Source organism: Bos indicus, chromosome 8 (assembly GCF_029378745.1).
Source record: "Bos indicus isolate NIAB-ARS_2022 breed Sahiwal x Tharparkar chromosome 8, NIAB-ARS_B.indTharparkar_mat_pri_1.0, whole genome shotgun sequence".
In the NCBI taxonomy this organism is placed as follows: Eukaryota; Metazoa; Chordata; class Mammalia; order Artiodactyla; family Bovidae; genus Bos; species Bos indicus.
In genome coordinates, this window is record NC_091767.1 from 52,354,270 (window position 1) to 52,372,998 (window position 18,729).

The following is an 18,729-nucleotide window of genomic DNA, read 5'->3' on the forward strand; positions in this document are numbered from 1 at the left end:
CATGTAGGTATGACACTGCTCCACTCAGCCAGTTCCCAGCGGCTGGACTTCAGACATCAGGTTGGAGGGGGAGCTGTGCAAACAGGACAGGCAGGCAGGAGATCACCAAGTCAGACAACTCAGTGGAAGTAGAACTCTCGTCTGGGTGCTGCAAGATTGTCAAAAGGTGGTGGTTGGCCTGGGTTCCAGAGTCCCCGGTCTCAGGCCGGCAGCCTTATAAAGATGGCTTCGGAAGTATTTTCTTTATGGATCTGTTCCTGAAACAAAAGAACACAGAAACCTAATCAAATTGCAAATCAAGAAGTGACTGGGCAACGATAGAATTGACAAAGGCCAGACTTTGTGATACTTATCGCTAGGCTGTAAGGGATCAGAAGGGATCTTTGTGACGGATGCTCCAGGATTATCTAAGAACAATGTCTCTCTCTCCCCTTCCCTCTGTTTTGAACTGGGATTGAAATTTTTATTCCCCATGATCCCTTTGGCCAAACTCCATGAGTCCTTTACTGCCTTTGCAACATGCTTTGCAGCACAGCTGTATAGCTGTATAACATGTGGATAATTTCTCTGTCCTGTTTTTCTGTTGATTTTCAATTTTAAACAGCTGTTTGCTGTTTCCCAATTTCATCCGTTGTAGGTGGATTTCTGTTGGCCTTAAATAGACCTGCCTGTGAACACTTGCACATGAGCATTAAAGGAGATAAGACTTGTGAATATCTATGGTAAACCCTCCGGTGCTATACCAGTGTTATTTCCCCTGTTCACCTGTAGTCCATCCTAGGCAGGCATGCCACTAAGACTGTGGAAACTGAGAAATCAAACAATATTCTTGGGGAATTCCCTGGTGGTCCAGTGGTAAAGATCGCTATTTCCATTTCAGGGTGCCATGGGTTAGATCCCTGATTGGGGAACTAAGATCCCACAAGTGCGCTTGAAAGAAAGAAACCCAAAAAAACAAAACAGAAAAACAAGTTTCTCAGGCCAACCATTTGAGTGTGCTTCCTCAGAAAAACTAAGTGGGTCAGTCAGAGGCAGCTATGTAAGTTGTGGGACCCAGAATAAAAATGGAGAATTTCAAGATGGCGGCAGCAGAACATTGAAACTAAGCCTGGGGCCCTTGCAAGCATCAGGCCCTGTTCATCTTCCCAGGTAGCACAGCCATGAAGCTAAACATGACTTCAATATAGTCAAAGCAATGTGAGGTGTGCAAAATGCATCCACTAATGCAAATGGGTCCAAGTATTTAGACACCAAAGGTGGTGACTCTGGGGAAGTGGATGAGAAGGTTGTTAAGATCTACAAAACATGTAGCTGTAAAGACAACATTAAGGAAGAGTTCAAGATATTGGAAGAGGAAGGATTTCTTTTCAGGATGAAAAGCTAAATTGAAAGACAACTGATCTTCCAGTCAGGATAACTTCATTTCCACCGTAGCTCTATGAGATGCTGAGTGAGTCTTTGGAGATGATGTCACAGGCTGTGCTTTGTATATTGTAAGCTTGTAAACTGCGAAACAAAGTGTAAACTTTTACCATTGCCATTTTTAAGGGTAGCTCTTGGTCCTTTTAGAAAAGACAGACACACATTCTGAGTTGGTTGCCACCTAGATGCAGCTGTATACTCCTTCCAAGGCAACAGATAGAGAGGATTTTGCGTGTGTGCTAAGTCACTTTAGTCGTGTCTGACTCTTTGCGACCCCATGAACTAGCCCTCCAGGCTCCACTGTCCATGGGGATTCTTCAGGCAAGAATATTGGAGTGGGTTGCCATGCCCTCCTCCAGGGCATCTTCCCAACCCAGGGATTGAACCTGTGTCTCTAATGTCTCTTGCATTGACAGGTGGGTTCTTTACCACTAGCGTCACCTAGGAAGCCCCAGGAAGGACTTTATAGTCTCCCAAATCAGCCTCTCCCTCCATCTCTCTCCCTCTTTTTTTCTAGTTTCCACTGCCTCTGAGCTAAAAAGAAAAGCAAACCACCCTATCAGTTTGTTAATTTTATGTGTAACCTGCGTGGACGTCTTTGCGCTGCTCAAAGGGCAGTCAGGGCGGGAAGAAGGGCTGGACATAGTTACCCAGCCTGACCTTCCTTGGGTTGTGACATTAGAGCTCTGTTTACCTAGTTGAAGTGCTGGGAATGTTGGAATGGAGGGAGGAGACTACATGGATGATTCAGGAGGCTACAGCAGCTCTTATTTCCTGCTGACTTGTCAGCTGTTTTGAGCGGCAAAGAGAGATGAAATTTGTAAACTTCTCTGTCATGTGGTTTCATCTGTTCCCTCTCTCATTTCTTTTCTGAAAACCTTTTCCAATAAACACAGTGAAGTAGACAACAGAGGATGTCTAGGAGAGCAAACTCATGTCTCCTCAAGGGTAGATTTTTGGCATCCACAGAAAAGTCTCCAGTGCTGCTGTTCTTTGCTCCACATCTTGAAGGTACTGGAAAAAATAAAGGGATGTGATGCTCCCTTATTTACTGCATCTGGGTGAGGTAGAAAGTTCGTGATTCCTGTCACAGAATACGTTTAACATACGGGCTTCGCAGGAGGCACTAGTGGTAAAGAACCCACCTGCCAATGCAGGAACGTAAAAGACACAGGTTCAATCCCTGGGTGGGGAAGATCCTCTGGAGGAGGGCATGGCAACCCACTCCAGTATTCTTGTTTGGAGAATCCCATGGACAGAGGAACCTGGTGGGGCTGCGGTCCATAGGGTGACAAATAGTCGGACATGACTGAGGCAGCTTAGCGCACACACACACATATATCTACTGTGGACCAAAAATATACCAGGCACCACATGGGGCTGATGGAGATCAAGTCAAATAACGTGCAATTTCTTTGGGAAACTGTATGTTCCTCAAAAACTGTCTTATTCCACTTTGTATCCTTAATGCACAACAGAGTTCTAAAACGCAGTAATTGCTCTATAAATATTTGTGGAGGTCCTCTGTGCTCACAGAAGTTGTTGTCTTTAGTGAACAATACTAGACACTCTGCATATAATCTATAAAAGAGTTTTCAGTGTCCTTAAAGTTACCATGTTATCTTTGGCCAGAGGAGAAAATAACCACTTTACAACAATAATTAGCATTTATCAAGTAAACACTTTTTAAGGTACTGTGGGAACCACTACTCAGGGATCAACTTGTTTAATCCTTTGTCATAATAACCTGATGAGGTAAGCGCTTTTGTTATCCTTATTTTACGGGTAAGACTCTAAACCAAAAAAAAGGTAAAATAACTTGTCCAAGTTTGAATAGAAACTGGCTCCACAGGCCTTGTTTCTAATCTCCAAAACTGCAGCTGCCTAATCCTTCCAGAACCAAGCACAAGAAGAGCAAATTAAAACAGGGGCTTTGGAATGTCTTTTGACTATGATCCACAATTAAAAAAAATTTTTTATACCAATACCTGTATAAAACTGAAGCAAAAGTTTCAAGAAAAGATACTTACACAAATTACATTTTTCCCATCATATTCTAATTTTTTTTTTGAAGCTTACTACCATCAATTAATTTGATTTCACAATGCATAGCTTTAAAAACCCTGGGTGAGGGAAAAGAATTCAAGATTACCTGGCTAACTGAGCTTGCTGTACTTAAAATGGATTCTCTGAAATTTCTCTATTGGGAAATATATCCAAATATACTGCAATGTTTGTCATGCATCCAAGCCCCTTTTAGGCCCCGTGGAGCCTGAGCCTGAGGAAGGAAGGAAATCCTTCCTCTGCTCATCTTCTGTGTTACATCAGTGCTCCAGGCTGCCATCTTGGGTAGAGTCTCATTTAGATTTGGTTCCAGCCGACAAAGGTCCATATAGTCAGAGCTATGGTTTTTCCAGTAGTCATGGACAGATGTGAGAGCTGGACCATAAAGAAGGCTGAGTTATGAAGAACCGATGCTTTTGAATTGTGGTGCTGGAGAAGATTCTTGAGAGTCTGTTGGACAGCAAGGAGGTCAAACCAGTCAATCCTCAAGGGAATCAACCCTGAATATTCACTGGAAGGACTAATGCTGAAGCTGAAGCTCCAATACTTTGGCTGCCTGAGGTCAAGAGCCAACTCACTGGAAAAGAGTGGGCTGGGAAAGACTGAGGGAAGGAGGAGAAAAGGGCAACAGAGGATGAGGTGGTTGGATGGCACCACCGACTCAATGGATATGAGCTTGAGTAAGCTTGGGAGATAGTGAAGGACAGGGAAGCCTGGCGTGCTGCAGTCCCTGGGATCACAGAGTCGGACATGACGGAGCAACTGAACACAACAACCAGCCACATCTGCATTTCTGGTCCATGGGAAGCAGGCACCTTTGCCCCTTACCCTCTCCCCTCCACTGAGGAAGAAAGTGCCCCCTTCTCTCTGCCCTGTTGGCTAAGGCCAATCCAGCTACAGCTTCTCATACATACAATTTTTATGTCCCACTTCCTAACTGAGGGCCCACAGGCTCTCCATTGGATACACTTGAAGGGGCTACAGACAGAGTACACTGCTATTTATCTCCAAAGGAACATTCCCTCTTCCCCTCTTCAACTTCACTCCCCCATAAGTAGAAGACGGGTGGTGGGCAGAACAGTTTCACATTCTTTTAGCATGGCCTAGATTTCCTAGGATTTAGTATTGAAATATGGGAGATTTAGCATCATCTATTACAGAGACTTTCTGCTTGGCAAGCTCTTCTAAAAGCAAGATGAAAAGAAAGGCTTCATATTCACATCATTTTACAGATGGATGGGCTATGGGTAAGTGGAGGGAAAGGAAGAGAATTATCAGAGGCTTGGCGTCCGGGATAAGCAGAGTCTGGGGATTACTAGGGAACATGAGCTTGCCATGGAGGGTCCATATGTGATGGAATGAAGACTTATGTGTTTGTGAACTTTCTGCCTTTTTACTACCTCAACTAAAAGGTTGATCTCAGCATTGCTAGTTCTATCCTGTGTCTAAAACACTCCAGCTAGTAGAGGAAAGAGACAAGCAAAGACTAAGCTGCCATGTCGTGCGAAAACTCAAACTCACAGGGAGCTCAGCTCAGTGCTCTGTGACGACTTACAGGAGTGGGATGGGAGTGGAGGTGGGAGGGAGGCTCAAGAGGGAGGGGATAGATATATACATATAGCTGATTCAGGGGCTTCCCCAATAGCTCAGCAGTAAAGAATCTGCCAGCAATGCAGTAGACCCAGGAGATGCAGGTTGGATGCCTGAGTTGGGAAGATGCCATGGAGGAGGAAATGGCAACCTACTCCAGGATTATTGCCTGAAAAACCCCATGGACAAAGGAGCCTGGTGGGCTCCAAACAGTCGCAGAGAGTCAGATAGAACTGAATGACTAAGTATGAGCATGGTAGTTGATTCATGATGTGGTACCGCAGAAACTGACATAACATTGTAAGGCAATTGTACTCCAATTTAAAAAATAACTTTTTAAAAATAAAGCTGCTAACGGATGGGCCTGGGGATTGTGCTCACCTACCACTCCACCATCCATCGCTCCCAGACTCCCATATACTCAACTCCTCCAGGACTGGGAGGCTAAGCCTGAGTCTACTAAGACTTATTCCCACCTGTAATGGGTGATGACCTGGGTTCCACACTCAGCTCTGAAATCTTCTGCCAACACAGTTCAAGTGGGTGTGAGTTTACTTTTGACTTCCAATTTCTTCATCTGAAGTGTAGTTACAGTAACACCTAGCAGGATGCCTCAGACTTCTTGTGAGGAACAATGAAGTGATGTGAGTTAAGATACATCGAAGCTCCTGGGGGTACAATCACTGTAGTTTACCACTGGGCAATAGATGAGATGGAGAGAACGTAACCACTCCCATCTGAATCTCTACAGAGGAACGTGGGGACCTTACTCTTCTTTTGAATGTTCAGTGTGTGCTTAGTTATCTATGCTTGACTTTTAAAAGTATATTCTTACAAAGAACATGATCTCCTTCGTGTAGTTAAATTGTTGCAGTGATATTTCACATTAGCCATACCTTTGCAAGACTGTTTGAAAAAAAATGAAGAAAATAAACTTTCAAAAGGGGCAGAGAATCCAAGATAACACTTCCTTCTATCTTCTAAAACTTCAAAAAAGTATTCAAACCAAAGCAATAGGAAACAACAGAGAATAGGCCTAGCTAGTTAGACGAAGAGCTAGGGGGAAATCCTGTTTTTGGAATATGGTGGAAATCTCAGAGTATTAGTATTACATTTTGTCAGATTCAGGAGATAGATGTGAGAAAAAAAAAAAAAAACACTTCATTTGACAGACATACTGTCATGGATGGGAAGCCTTTAATTCATTTGAAATATAAGCAAATCTGTAAGCAAAACAACTCCCTGGACAATGGTAGAAAATATTTTGAAGCTCAAAGAGGCCTAAAAGAGACCTGAGATTAACCTGGAATTCCCATGTGTGACTCCTAGTTAGAAGCAGGTATTTTGTTTACATGGAACCAAGGCAGAACCTACACCAGGGAATCCTCTCGAAGCCCCAGAAGGAGTGACTCACCTAGGATTTATATCCATCTGCTTCCAGAAAAGTGCTTGCAGTGCTGTCTTTTACACAAATGAAATTGTTGACATGGAAATCGAGGACGTGAACCCTGAGGGAGGAGGGTGTGAGTAGGTTAATCCATCCAAGCAGAAGTTAACTATTTCTTAGCAATGGAGGCCTTTAATCAACCGCAGTTTCCACCAGACAGTTGAGAGTGCTGCCTTAAAATAAGGAGAGCAGAAAGGGGCAGAGGTCCCCTGGCTTGCCCATTGCCCAGGGTACTTCCACTAGGCTCTGCAGCTCTTTGGAGAACATTTTGAAAATTAGGGTTCTAGACAATTATAGGTACTGTGATTGAACACTAGCCCTGGGCTAGCAGCCTGCAAATCAAGATAAAAAGGGAGATACTGTGGATCACTTTTTCTTCTTTCAATAAAACAAAAGTTTTCATCAGTATCTCTGAAACATTCTAATTTAATATAAAGAATGCTGTTCAGAGTGGCTGAAGGAGAGGATGGATGGCATATACTAAGATCATTTCCTTCAGAATTAGATAACAGTAGTGGATATTTGTCTTTTTTTTTTTTTTTTAATGCCCAGTATCAGAAGCTTCCCAGGTGGCGCTGCTGGTAAAGAACCTGCCTGCCAAAGCAGGAGATGCAGGTTCAATCCCTGGGTTGGGAAGATTCCTGGAGAAGGGCAAGGCAACCCACTCCAGTATTCTTGCCTGGAGAATTCCATGGACAGAGGAGCCTGACAAGCTACAGTCCACGGGGTTGCAAAGAGTTGGACATGACTGAGCACACACAGGCACAGCATCAGAACCCCTTCTGATAAATATATATATATATATATATATATGATAAATATATTAGGGAATTTATTTCCCACTGTGAGGCTCACTAGCAAAGTTCCTCAGAGAAGCTGAAATAGCCAGTACTGTTTTCCAGCCCGTTTTGCAGCTAACACATGGGCACGCGGCTGAAGCTCGGCCTGTCTGATCCTAACATATAAACATTGGTTTCTAGGGCAACAGAGCCAGGTAGCTGTGTGGAGGGCAAGGGTCTGCTGGCGTTTGATGGGAAGTTGTGACCTCCCTACTCAGCAGCAGTGGCACTGCCCTCAGTGAACGAGCTCTTTGTGGTCATTCTGGCCCTGCTTTGAGGTTCCCTTTGCTCAGAGGTCCCCTTTTCCCACCCAGTTTCCAGCTTTCCCATCTGTTCCCTGAACTACCCATCATCCTTCCAATAAATTCCTTTCCAGCCTAAATCAGCCAGAATCCATTTGCTACTTACAAACAGATTCCCAGCTGAGATGGTAACTGTGAGGCTGTCTGCTATGGGAAATATAAAAGATGGAACAGTGCTGTGCTTAGTTGCTCACTTGTGTCCAACTCTTTGTGACCCTATGGACTGTGGCCTGCCAGGCTCTTCTGTCCTTGGGGATTCTCCAGGTAAGAATGCTGGAGTATTCTTGCCTGCAGGGGATTGCCATGCAAGGGATCTTCCCAACCCAGGTCTTTAGCAATACAGGAAAATTCTTTACCCTCTAAGCCACCAGGGCCTGTTCAAACTCAACCTCTGCTATCCCAGAGTAGAGAGTCTGTGGCCAAAATGCAGAGAGACACAAAAGAATTAAATTAGGTTTGCATTACCAAACAACTTAGGTTTTAGAAATTTAAAGATAAGTTTTCTGGGACTTCCCGATGGTCCAGTGGTTAAGATCCCACACTTCCACTGCAAATGTCGCTGGTCAGGGAACCAAGATCCTGCAAGCCACGTGGCCAAAAAATTTTTTGGGTCCTTTTGACCTCTGTATCCGCCTTTTGGCCATGCTTGCTGACTTTACAACCTAACTTCTTCCTAAGATGAGGCTCCACTCTGCACAGCAATGGTAAGCACACAAGACTCTTAAATGTACAGGGACTAGCAACAACCCCTTTCCTGCACACCCCTCGGCAGCTATGCCCTCCCCATTGTCCAGAGTAACTAGTACTGGTTTGGAGCATTAACCTTAATAACTTCTATTAAGACTAATACCCTAGGGGTCATTTCATGTGTGCGTGTGTGCTTGCTTAGTCGCTCAGTCATCTCTGACTCCTTGCAACCCCATAGACTGTAGCCCACCAGGTTCCTCTGTCCCTGCGATTCTCCAGGCATCAATACTGGAGAGGGTAGCCATTCCCTTCTCCAGGGGATCTTCCTGACCCTGGGATCAAACACTGGCCTCCTGCATTGCAGGTGGATTCTTTACAGTCTGAGCCACCAGGGAAGCCCTGGGGCATTTCATATCTAGTTCCAAACAGAAATGTTACAGATGATGCCTTTGTATCTTCTTTGCTCTCAATTCAACTGCTCATACCTGTTTCCATTAGAGATAGAGAAAAGAGAAGAAGAGAAGGGGGAAGACAGAGGCGGGAGAGGAGGAGAGCCTGAACAAGAGGTAGAGGAAGAAGGGGAGAGGGGAGGGAAGAGGTCATCTACTTTGTTTCACATCAGGGTTTCTGGCTTAGTTTGCTCAGGCTACTCTGCAAAATATCATAGACGGGATGACTCAGGGACAACAGAAATTTATTTCTCACAGTTCTGAAGTCTGGAAGTCTGAGATCATAGAGCCAGTATGGTCCAGTCCTCCTGTGAGACCCTCTTCCAGTTTGCAGACTGTCCACTTCTCATTATATCCTCACATAGTGGAAAGACAGTGAGAGAGCTCACTGGGGTCTTTTTTCCTTTTATTTGGGGGGGGCGGTTGCAATGGGTCTTCCTTATTGCATGTGGGCTTTCTCTGTGACGAATAGGGGCTACTCTGCAGTTGCAGTGTGGAGGCTTCTCTTTGCAGTGGCTTCTCTTGTTGCAGAGCATGGATCAGCTCAAGAGCACAAGCTCAATACCTGAGGCAATGTGAAATCTTCCCAGACCACGGATTTACGTTAATCTGTGTTCTTATTTGCCCGTATAATTTAACTACAGTGATATGCAAAATTTTTGATCTAAAAAATAACATTTTGCATCACAATCCACCAAACATACACACATATATAATATATAGACATATATAAAACTGAAACAAAAGTTTTGCCAAAAACATCTACCCTGCATATTAATTTTTTGAGGCCCCTCCCTGTTTTTTAAGCAGTAGTTGGATACGACTGAGCGATTTCACTTTCACTTTTTACTTTCATGCATTGGAGAAGGAAATGGCAACCCACTCCAGTGTTCTTGCCTGGAGAATCCCAGGGATGGGGGAGCCTGATGGGCTGCCGTCTGTGGGGTCGCACAGAGTCGGAATGACTGAAATGACTTAGCACTTAGCATAGGTTTACAACAAAATTGACAGGAAGGAACAGAAATTCCCCATATACTCCCCTCCCTCACATGCGTAGCCATTATCAACAGAGTGGTACTTTTTTTTTTAAACTGAGGATGAACTACATTAACACATCAAAGCTTAGGTCATTGATCTTTCTTTTCTTTGTATTTAAAGCTGTAATATTTTGATAGCATTAGTTACATCCTATAAACTTTTGTACGTTGCATACCATCATTCAACATAGCTCTCCACTGTTATTTTTAAAATACTGATTTTTCTCCATTATGTTGTGTTGTGTTCATTCACCAATCCTTAGAAATGTTGAGATGTTTTATATATCTTGTACAACAGCTGCAGCTGAGGTCATCACCTGACAATTTTGATAATACAGTCACTTCCCAAGACCCATCAAGTTTCTGCACAGCCTGAACAGATGCGAACCTCTCGCCTGCGCTGGGTTTTTCACTGCGGCACGCAGGCTTCTCCAGGGGCAGTATGCACACCCGGTAGTTGTGGCACTTGAGCTTAGTTGCAGTACGTGGGATCTTGGTTCACTGACCAAGGATCGGACCTGGGCCCCCTGCATGGGGATCACAGGTCTTATTCACTGGACCACCAAGAAGTCCTCAGAAGATAGGAGACTTTATCTTGAATCTTTCTGTATTTTTAATGATGGCACTTGGCAATTTCCCAAGATATAGCAGATGTGGTTTACTATTCCAACTTCTACTTGGCCCTTGTTATGGTCAGGGCATGAAAATGGGGATTCTTTCAGTGGTCAGGTATGTATGTCTATCCCAAATACATACTCAGGAACAGGGGAGGTAAGCAGACTGTAGGTCCAAGGGCTGAGTTACTTGTGACACAAGCTTGGGCTCAACCTCCATGTATGACTTGACCCAAAAGGAAGCCAACTTCAAAGAAATGTTAAGTCCCAGCCACATCACAAAGAGCGCGAGAGGTGAATTTGGAGTGTACATACAATATATGAGAGCAGTCAGACTCAGATCTCATAGCTCAGTATCTATGCTGTACTTAAGCTGTCTGCTGAGCTTTAAATTTCAATTATTTTTTCATCAATATAAATTGTTTTGACAACTCTTAAATCTGCCTGGTTTTTAATAGAACTTTGTTATTTCCCCATTTTTGACACTCTTCTTTAACAATGATTTCAAGTTCAGTATCTGATAATCCCTATATCCATCATCTTTGTAGAGCTTATTTTGTAACTTTGTTTTTGCAAACTCTTGCTTATGATGGCATCTCTTTCTACAAGGTAGATTTCTTTCCTAGTTCAGTCCCTGAAGGTCAGATTGCTTCTCCTCTACCAGCCCCTGTCCGTTTTCCAAGGAAGAGAACAGGAAAAGGCTAGCACTTTCACCAGGGAAAGCGGAGCTGTCCTCATAAATTCCAAGTAGACTACTGCTTACATCTCCCTGATCAGAACCATGTAAAGAGCTCTAACTGCAAGCCTTTAAGCCTCCATAATTGACAGCACTGGTGATGAAGTGTTCAAAGAGCATCTGTGAATTTCTGCATATAGTAGAGATAGGCAAGAGTCCCAATTCACTGCGGTGGGGTTGATGGCAAGTCATGAGGGTTACAGAACTGTTTTGAAGCAGAAGACATGGAAAGATACTCAGACCTACTTGAGTGCGTGTGTGTTCAGTCGTGTCAGACTTTCCAACCCCACAGACTGTAGCCCACCAGGCTCCTCTGTCCATGGGATTTTCTAGGCAAGAATACTGGAGTGGGTTGCCATTTCCTCTTCCAGGGGATTTTTCCAACCCAGGATCGAACTCATGTCTCCTGCACTGCAGGTAGATCCTTTACCGCTGAGCCATCAGGGAAGCATCCAGACCTACTTACAGGGCCCCTTAAAGGCAAGGCCTCTGGTTGTAGAACCGCTGCTGCTCACCAGGTTCTCCCTGTAACTGTTGCCTGTAACTCACTATTCAGGGCCTCTAACCACCTTACAGTAACCAATAACCATCAACCAACAAATCAGGAATTCACACAGACAAACCAAACTGACACAGAGAAAAAGAAGAAACATCACTTGGTCAAGATTTATTTCAAGGCCTGAAAACATTGACTAATCGAAAAAGGCCCTACTGCAATTTCTTATAATGTATAAATACTTAATATAAAACTTAAAAAAAATGTAGACACTATTAACTAACTTCTAAACCACACACTATATGATTTTCAGAAGCTAGTTATTTAACAAGACATAAGGTGACAATATCAAACAATTTTTACACTTAATGAAGACATAACCAGCAGCAAGCTATTCAAACACAAATGTTTTTACACTTTCCATGTTGTTTTTAACTGTGTTTCAAAGAGCCACTGATAATTGAGGCTTCTTTCAAGTATAGGATTCCTAACATTAAATTACATCTCCTAAGTATTTCTATAAAGAAATGAAAAAGACACAGACTACATTGTTTGCCATAAATTCATACATCAAAATGAAAAACAACCCAACTGCTTTTACGCATGCTTCCCCCTTCTCCAACATTAGCTTTAGATGTTTCTGTAAATATTATATAAACAGCTTTGTTCCAATCAGTTCTCTCATTTATACAGATTAGGAGAAAATGATTTTATGATGAGTTATCTTTAAAATTACCATTTAGATACTCTGCCCCCAATCCCCTCCCCAAATTTGGTGTTAAAGTGGACAATATTACAATGTGCTACAAAAACCAAAACAATCTGTAGTCTCAATTTCCTAAATATCCCAAATATCTGTTTTTGTTCTGCCGATATAAACAGAAGTCTTAAATGGCTAAGAATCATTTCCTAGTAGTCAGCAAGAGGAAGAAATGCATAGCATGAACATTATTTAACTGAAACTTTATTATTTATGCCTTCCGCCCAACCACAAGCACTCTTTAGCCTTAAATTACAATGTGTGCACACAACTACAACAGTTTGTATTTGCTCAGGAACATAAAATCACATTAAAAATAAGTAACTTTCTACTTCACAGTTCAGTTGGCTCTTAAGTTTTTTTCTCTGGCGGGGGGGGGGGGGGGGGGGGGGCGGCGGCGGGAATAAGTATCTTACATTAGGAAACTGGTATATATAAATGAACAGCTGTGTGTTCATTTAAACTTTGAGAAAACCTAAAGATGAAGTTTTGGGGTGTTTTTTTCTTAAATACAAGAGATGCAGCTTCACCACTGTTCATATAGTGAAGGGGTGGAATGGCAGATACAGATGCAGATGAAACTCTACATTTTGTAAATGGAAAAACTGATGTTGACCATTGTTTACAGGAAACAAAGGTTAAAGAAAAATGTTGAAGAATACCTACTCCTAAAAAGAGAGAAGTGCTATACAACACAAAAATGAGACCTAGAGATATGAAAAAGACCCATTTTACTGTTTTAAAAGAAAAACAAACAAATAAAAGGCAGGGAGTCTAGACCAATTAGAACTGAGGCAGCTGCAACGAAAAATGGAACACAGTACAATGATTTGAGGCCTTAAAGGAAATGACTAATTAAAATGAAATTTCACCAGTCTTCATGTCTTTAATAATACATAAATGCCCAAAATATAAAAAATATGAAGTCTGGATTTTCCCCTTAGGTTTATAATGAACTGTCAAACCTCTGCTTAATACAGTTACTTTTATAAGCTTTCTGATGAGCAGAGCATGCTATACAAGTACACGCATGCTAGAATTTTACCATGAGAATTACTGTTCTCATCTCAAACTAATGACCTGCCTGTTAACCATATTTATACATATTTCATTTCCATTATAAGATACTTAAGACCTTTCTAGTGGTATATTTTAATCAACATATTACATAAAAATCTTGATTTTTTTAAAATAAACTTTTTTAGTACTGTGACATGATGGGTTTAATTGAACAGTTGGAACATAATATGGTAACTACATTGCACTATTTAAATTAATTCACAGCTGTACGAAAATGTTTTTTAAAATATAACCAAGATGAGACTGCAGAGTTATGAGCAGTAAAATATTAGAAAACAGTGAATGAATAAATAAGATGATTTTTCCATCAGTGGCCATTCATTATCTTGCTTTTAGGAACCTGGAAGAATTTGTCTTCTTTGAGTTTCAAATGTTCTGGTAAATCTAGTCGTTTCTTAGCTTCTTCGATATCACCTTGAATTGCTGAAATAAGTGCCTCTGCGGAGAGAATATACCAGGTAAAGACAATGAAAAACTGCTGCTGTGCTTTTTACTACTTCTTTGTTCAGCTTCTCCTTAAATCTCAGAAGCTGGCAGTGTCCCTGGCACAGGGTAGGTGCCCAGTAATGTTTGTTTCATCCTTTCTTCTAGACTTAAGTAAAAGTCAATGGTACATAAAGGATGTCCCTAATCGTCTTGCAATTACTTAGAGAAAGGCATTAGCAAAAAGGTACAAGTCACATACTAAATGAAACAAACACTATCAGTTCTCTTCAATATTTACACTTGTAAAAGAAACTCTACATTAGAATTAAAACTATCACACTACAATAAGATACTCAGCACCAATTAGTTTAAATGTTCTGATTTACTGTTTCTTACACTTCAAGTACTGCTAAGCACCCATTATTCACAATATTAATTCTTACTTGTTCTTAAAATACAAAAGGAAATATATTTCACTAACTTCATACTGTTGGAGAGAGAGAGTCAGTTTGAATCTAGGCTGCATCACTTACTGTTACCCCAGGCAAACTACTTAACCTTTCTAACAATTTCCTCACCTGCAAAATAGACTAAATAATACTTCATGCGGTCATTGTGGGGATAAAGTGAGTTGATTCATGTAAGGCTCTTAAAACAAGGCCTGGCATATTACATGCTCAAATACAATCTGTCCTGCCGTGATTATTATTAGGAGAAGCAATAAAAGGGGCTGCAGCAATATCTAAGAAGATCTAAAAAAGAACTTACCTAAAGAATCAAAGTTCTTTTCTGGTCTGAGGTAGCCAACAATGGCCACTTTGAGGATTTCCCCATAGAAGTCCTCTTTGAAAGTATGCATGATATGAGTTTCCTACAGTTAAAAGATGTTAAAATTGAATGTATCTTTATTTTTACGGTGGGGTCACTGAAATGAAACAATCAACCTTCCTTAAATTTTTAAAGACAGATTAAAATATACATGCAGTTTTTTCTAAACTCTTCCATTGCTCCTGTTCTTGACCCTGACCTTACAGGTAAACATTATAACTGAGTAAGGTAGATGCTATCTCACAAATCCGGTGTGATTTGCTGTTTTTAGAAAAAGTTAACACGCAACAAAATAAGACTCTTAAGGCAAAAAAACTGAGCAAATACATCAAAGAGGTAATGAACAAAGAAACTCTTTCTCAAAAGACACCATTCCATTAATGAAATTAAAAAAAAAAAAGCAACACAGTAGACATTTGTCATACACAGTTCCAACAAAAGAACTGGATCCAGAATATATTAAGAACTTTCAGTCAGTAAGACAGACAATCCCATTTTTTAAAAAAGGAGTAAAGACTTCAACAGGTACATCATGTACATCTGTTATCAGCAAAGAAAAGGAAAAAGAAAAAATCTAAAATGAACCTCCTACCAATGGAAAACTAAGTTTCTCCTAACTACAGAAGGCACTCCTTAACTGGCTCTGTAATAACAGTTCTGTTATCTGAGTAGCTAAATAAGAAAAATTAGTCATGGGATAGCTTCCCCTTCCTTTCATTTCCTCCCTCACTCCACAGAAAAATATTTTGTATTCTTTCATCAATTCTTTTCTTTATCTATGCCAACACACCCTTAATCCTGAAAAATAAGAGGACCATTGAGCATAACGTTAAGTAGTCCTGGACCACTTCTACTGCTTACGCCAGTACTTTTTCAGCTAGCTTTCCAACTGTGACAGATTTCTATAAACCCTTCAAAGAGAAATTTAGATGACCAAAAGATTCAGCCATATCTAGAAGATTATGCACTAAAGCTGTGTAAATTTGATGATAAGAACAGGAGAATATGTATAACCTCAAAGGGGGCTGAAAGATGAGAAAAAGCATCATTCTGCAATTTTATCAGAAAGCACCATTCATAGAGTGAGCAGTTCCACCTTAACAGGGTGCGTGCATGCTCAGTCGCTGAAGTCATGTCCGACTCTTTGCGACCCCATGGACTATAGCCTGCCATTCTCCTCTGTCCAAGGGATTATCCAGGCAAGAATACTGGAGTGGGTTGCCATTTCCTTCTCCAGGGAATCTTCCCAACTCAGGGATTGAACCTGGGTCTCCTGCATTGCAGGCAGATTCTTTACCACTGTGCCTCCTGGGAAGCCCTAACAGAGTGAGCAATAATTAAAGGGTAAATGACCTACATTAACTGTGGCAAACTCAACTTTATTTCACTTTTATTTCTAATAAAGGTAAATAGACAGGCAGTTATAAAATTTAATTATTATAGTTTGGTTTGTGATTCCACTTTCTATTTTCTCTGTAATTTATAAAATTAATCTATGTTATTGGGTACACAATGACATAATCTGTGAGTTTTGGTATACTACCAATTTGGTATAAATTCAAAATGGATTTTTATAACTTTAGGATGTTAAATGCAGTCCCCATGGTATACACAAAGAAAATATCTATAGAAAATACACAGAAGGAAATAAGAAGGGATCAACACGTGTTACTACAAAAAAAATCAGCTAAAACAAGGCCGTAATCGAAGAACCAATGGACAAAAAAGCTGGAAGGCATATTAAAAAAAACAAGTAAAATAGCAAAAGTCCCTCCTTACTAGTAATTATTTGAAATGTAAATGGATTAAACTCTCCAACCAAAAGTCAGAGATTAGCAGCCTAGTTAAAAATATACAAAATCCAACTATACCTTATAAGAGACTCACTTTGGATCCAAAGACACAAACAGCTTGAAAGTGAAAGGATGGAAAAGTTATTCCATTCAAATAGTAACTAAATACTTCACTTTTAAACCCTTCAGATACACTGCCAAAATTCTAGAATCTGGATTACTGTTGTGATCACCACTGATGAGTTCTACCTGTGTATTATTCCAAATCATCATCTCATCCTCATTTATGGAGTGAAATACAATTCTTACCATGGATTTTTTTGTATTCTTGTAGTATGGGTTCCATCCTATGCTCACCACCATCTTATGGACATCTCCATTTCCAACACTGGCCCAACCATAATAAATGCCAGTAGATATATCAGCTGGAAGATTATCTACTACTTGTTCAGGAAAGTTAGCTAAACAATAGAAGAAAATATGCTGTTTAGAGTTTCATATTCAATATTTATAAGTCACATGAAAGCCTACTCTAAATCATCAAACAAGATTCCTAGGACTCTAAGACTATTAATACCATCATTTCATACTCTGGCTAGGATTTCTTTCTCTTCTTCATACCAACTGGTTAGGAAAAAAGTACCATATTATAAGTGTGTAAGGTACCAGGTTATATAAGTGTATCAAAAAATGTAAAGTCTCACAGTAGGAGAAGAAAACAAATACAGGAACAGCTGGATTTTTAGCCCTGGTCTTTCTTAAAGAGGCTCAGAATCTCTTGAGAAGATTCTTATTTTTTGAAATACACATGCCTAGGCCCCAAGCTCAAAGACTACTTTAACAGGCCTAAAGGCAGCCCGGGAATGTACTTTTAAGGATGATTAAGCATACCTTCAAGGTCCTAACTACGAAAACTAAGGTAGAAAGATCAAAATGATACCTGGTTCTCATTCAAGTGCCTGTGTCGTCATTTGGACACAATTTACTAACGTATTTAAAGAAAGAAAACCATATTGCTGGCTTAAGAATTTAGCCTATCTGGCCCACATTACATTTTCTAAAGGGGAAAAGAGGCGCCACGCCTGGCGGCTTGATCACAGCTGGACTGGGAGGCGGGAAAGGGGGATCCTGAAACTCAGCTTCAGCTTTCTGAGGTCACCACACCACAAGCCGGGTGAGCTCTGAGCCACGAGCAAGGACGCGCTCCATCAGCCCGACCAAAGGTCTTCTGCCTCAACAAAGGGGTACCTGGGTGGAGGAAAGTGTCATCCCTGCCCGTAGTCCCACGACCCAGCTTGGAGCTCCCCCGGCTGATGTCCCAGCTCCGCTCCCAGGTGACCCAGCCAAGGGCGGTTCGGGGACTCCGCGCTCTCCTGCGCTCACCTGTAGGGATGCCCAACTGCTTGGAGCCGCGGCCGAAGCCCCGCACCACTTGGCCGCGGCAGAAGTATGGCAGCTGCCTCATGACGCCGTCCGCTTCAGGTTCGGGCTGCGGCCCCGACCTCGAGTCCGGCGGGGCCGCCGTGGAGGCGGTGCCCTGACCCCCGGACCAGCCGGGAGACACGTGAGGGAGCTCGGCCGGCCCGCCGGGCGGGCGAGCGGAAGGGTGCCCAACGGCCGAGCGGTGCGGACTACACGCCGCCGCGAGAGTCTCACGCCCGCTGACCCAACAGAAGGTACCGGACGACTCAGAGGCTGCGTCTGGGCTCCGGGAAGCCGGCGACTGCGGAACTAAGTACGGGTGTGGGCGGGGAGCGCGGCAGAGGCGGGCCGGCGCCGGAGGCACCCCAGCCCACCGAGTGCCCCGGGCCTGCGCACACTGTTCCAGCAGAGCGCCCCTGCGCCCGTTCGGCTTCCGTAGCCCCGCCCCCAGCCGTAGATGGGGAATGGCTGCTTTGCCCTTCCTCGGGTGTATCCCTGGCGTTGGGATCTGAGGCAGAGACACGTTTTTTTCAGCCTCAGGGCTGTGAAAAGCACTATTCTCGGACACTCCTAAGTGTTTCTTCCCCCCTTTTCCTTTTCATTATGATTTGACGCCAAAGAGAAACTTTCTTTAGCGCCTTGACAACTGCTAGATTGCTCTTCATCAATCAGTCGCTCTTTAAACACTTTATAAACCTCAAAGATTTCAACTCGGAAATCACCTCTTCATTGGGGTT

General features: G+C 42.2%; 1 protein-coding gene across 1 annotated transcript; it reads right to left on the bottom strand.

The window, feature by feature from the left end:
* Positions 1-11,839: 11,839 nt before the first annotated feature.
* On the bottom strand, positions 11,840-18,266 carry RFK (riboflavin kinase). The gene is made up of 4 exons (XM_019965553.2): positions 17,954-18,266; positions 16,880-17,031; positions 14,718-14,820; positions 11,840-13,961 (listed from the first exon to the last, which is right to left on the bottom strand). Exons 1-4 carry the CDS (start codon positions 18,033-18,035, stop codon positions 13,831-13,833), a joined length of 468 nt encoding a protein of 155 aa, XP_019821112.2. The 5' UTR covers positions 18,036-18,266; the 3' UTR covers positions 11,840-13,830.
* Positions 18,267-18,729: the final 463 nt, after the last annotated feature.

Excerpts from the sequence above, each read along its gene's own strand:
- RFK (XM_019965553.2), bottom strand. The coding sequence starts at position 18,035 with ATGAGGCAGCTGCCATACTTCTGCCGCGGCCAAGTGGTGCGGGGCTTC. Across the intron at positions 17,032-17,953 it reads GCAGTTGGGCATCCCTACAG|CTAACTTTCCTGAACAAGTA; the intron begins GTGAGCGCAGGA and ends TCTATTGTTTAG. Across the intron at positions 13,962-14,717 it reads AAAGAACTTTGATTCTTTAG|AGGCACTTATTTCAGCAATT; the intron begins GTAAGTTCTTTT and ends TTCTCTCCGCAG.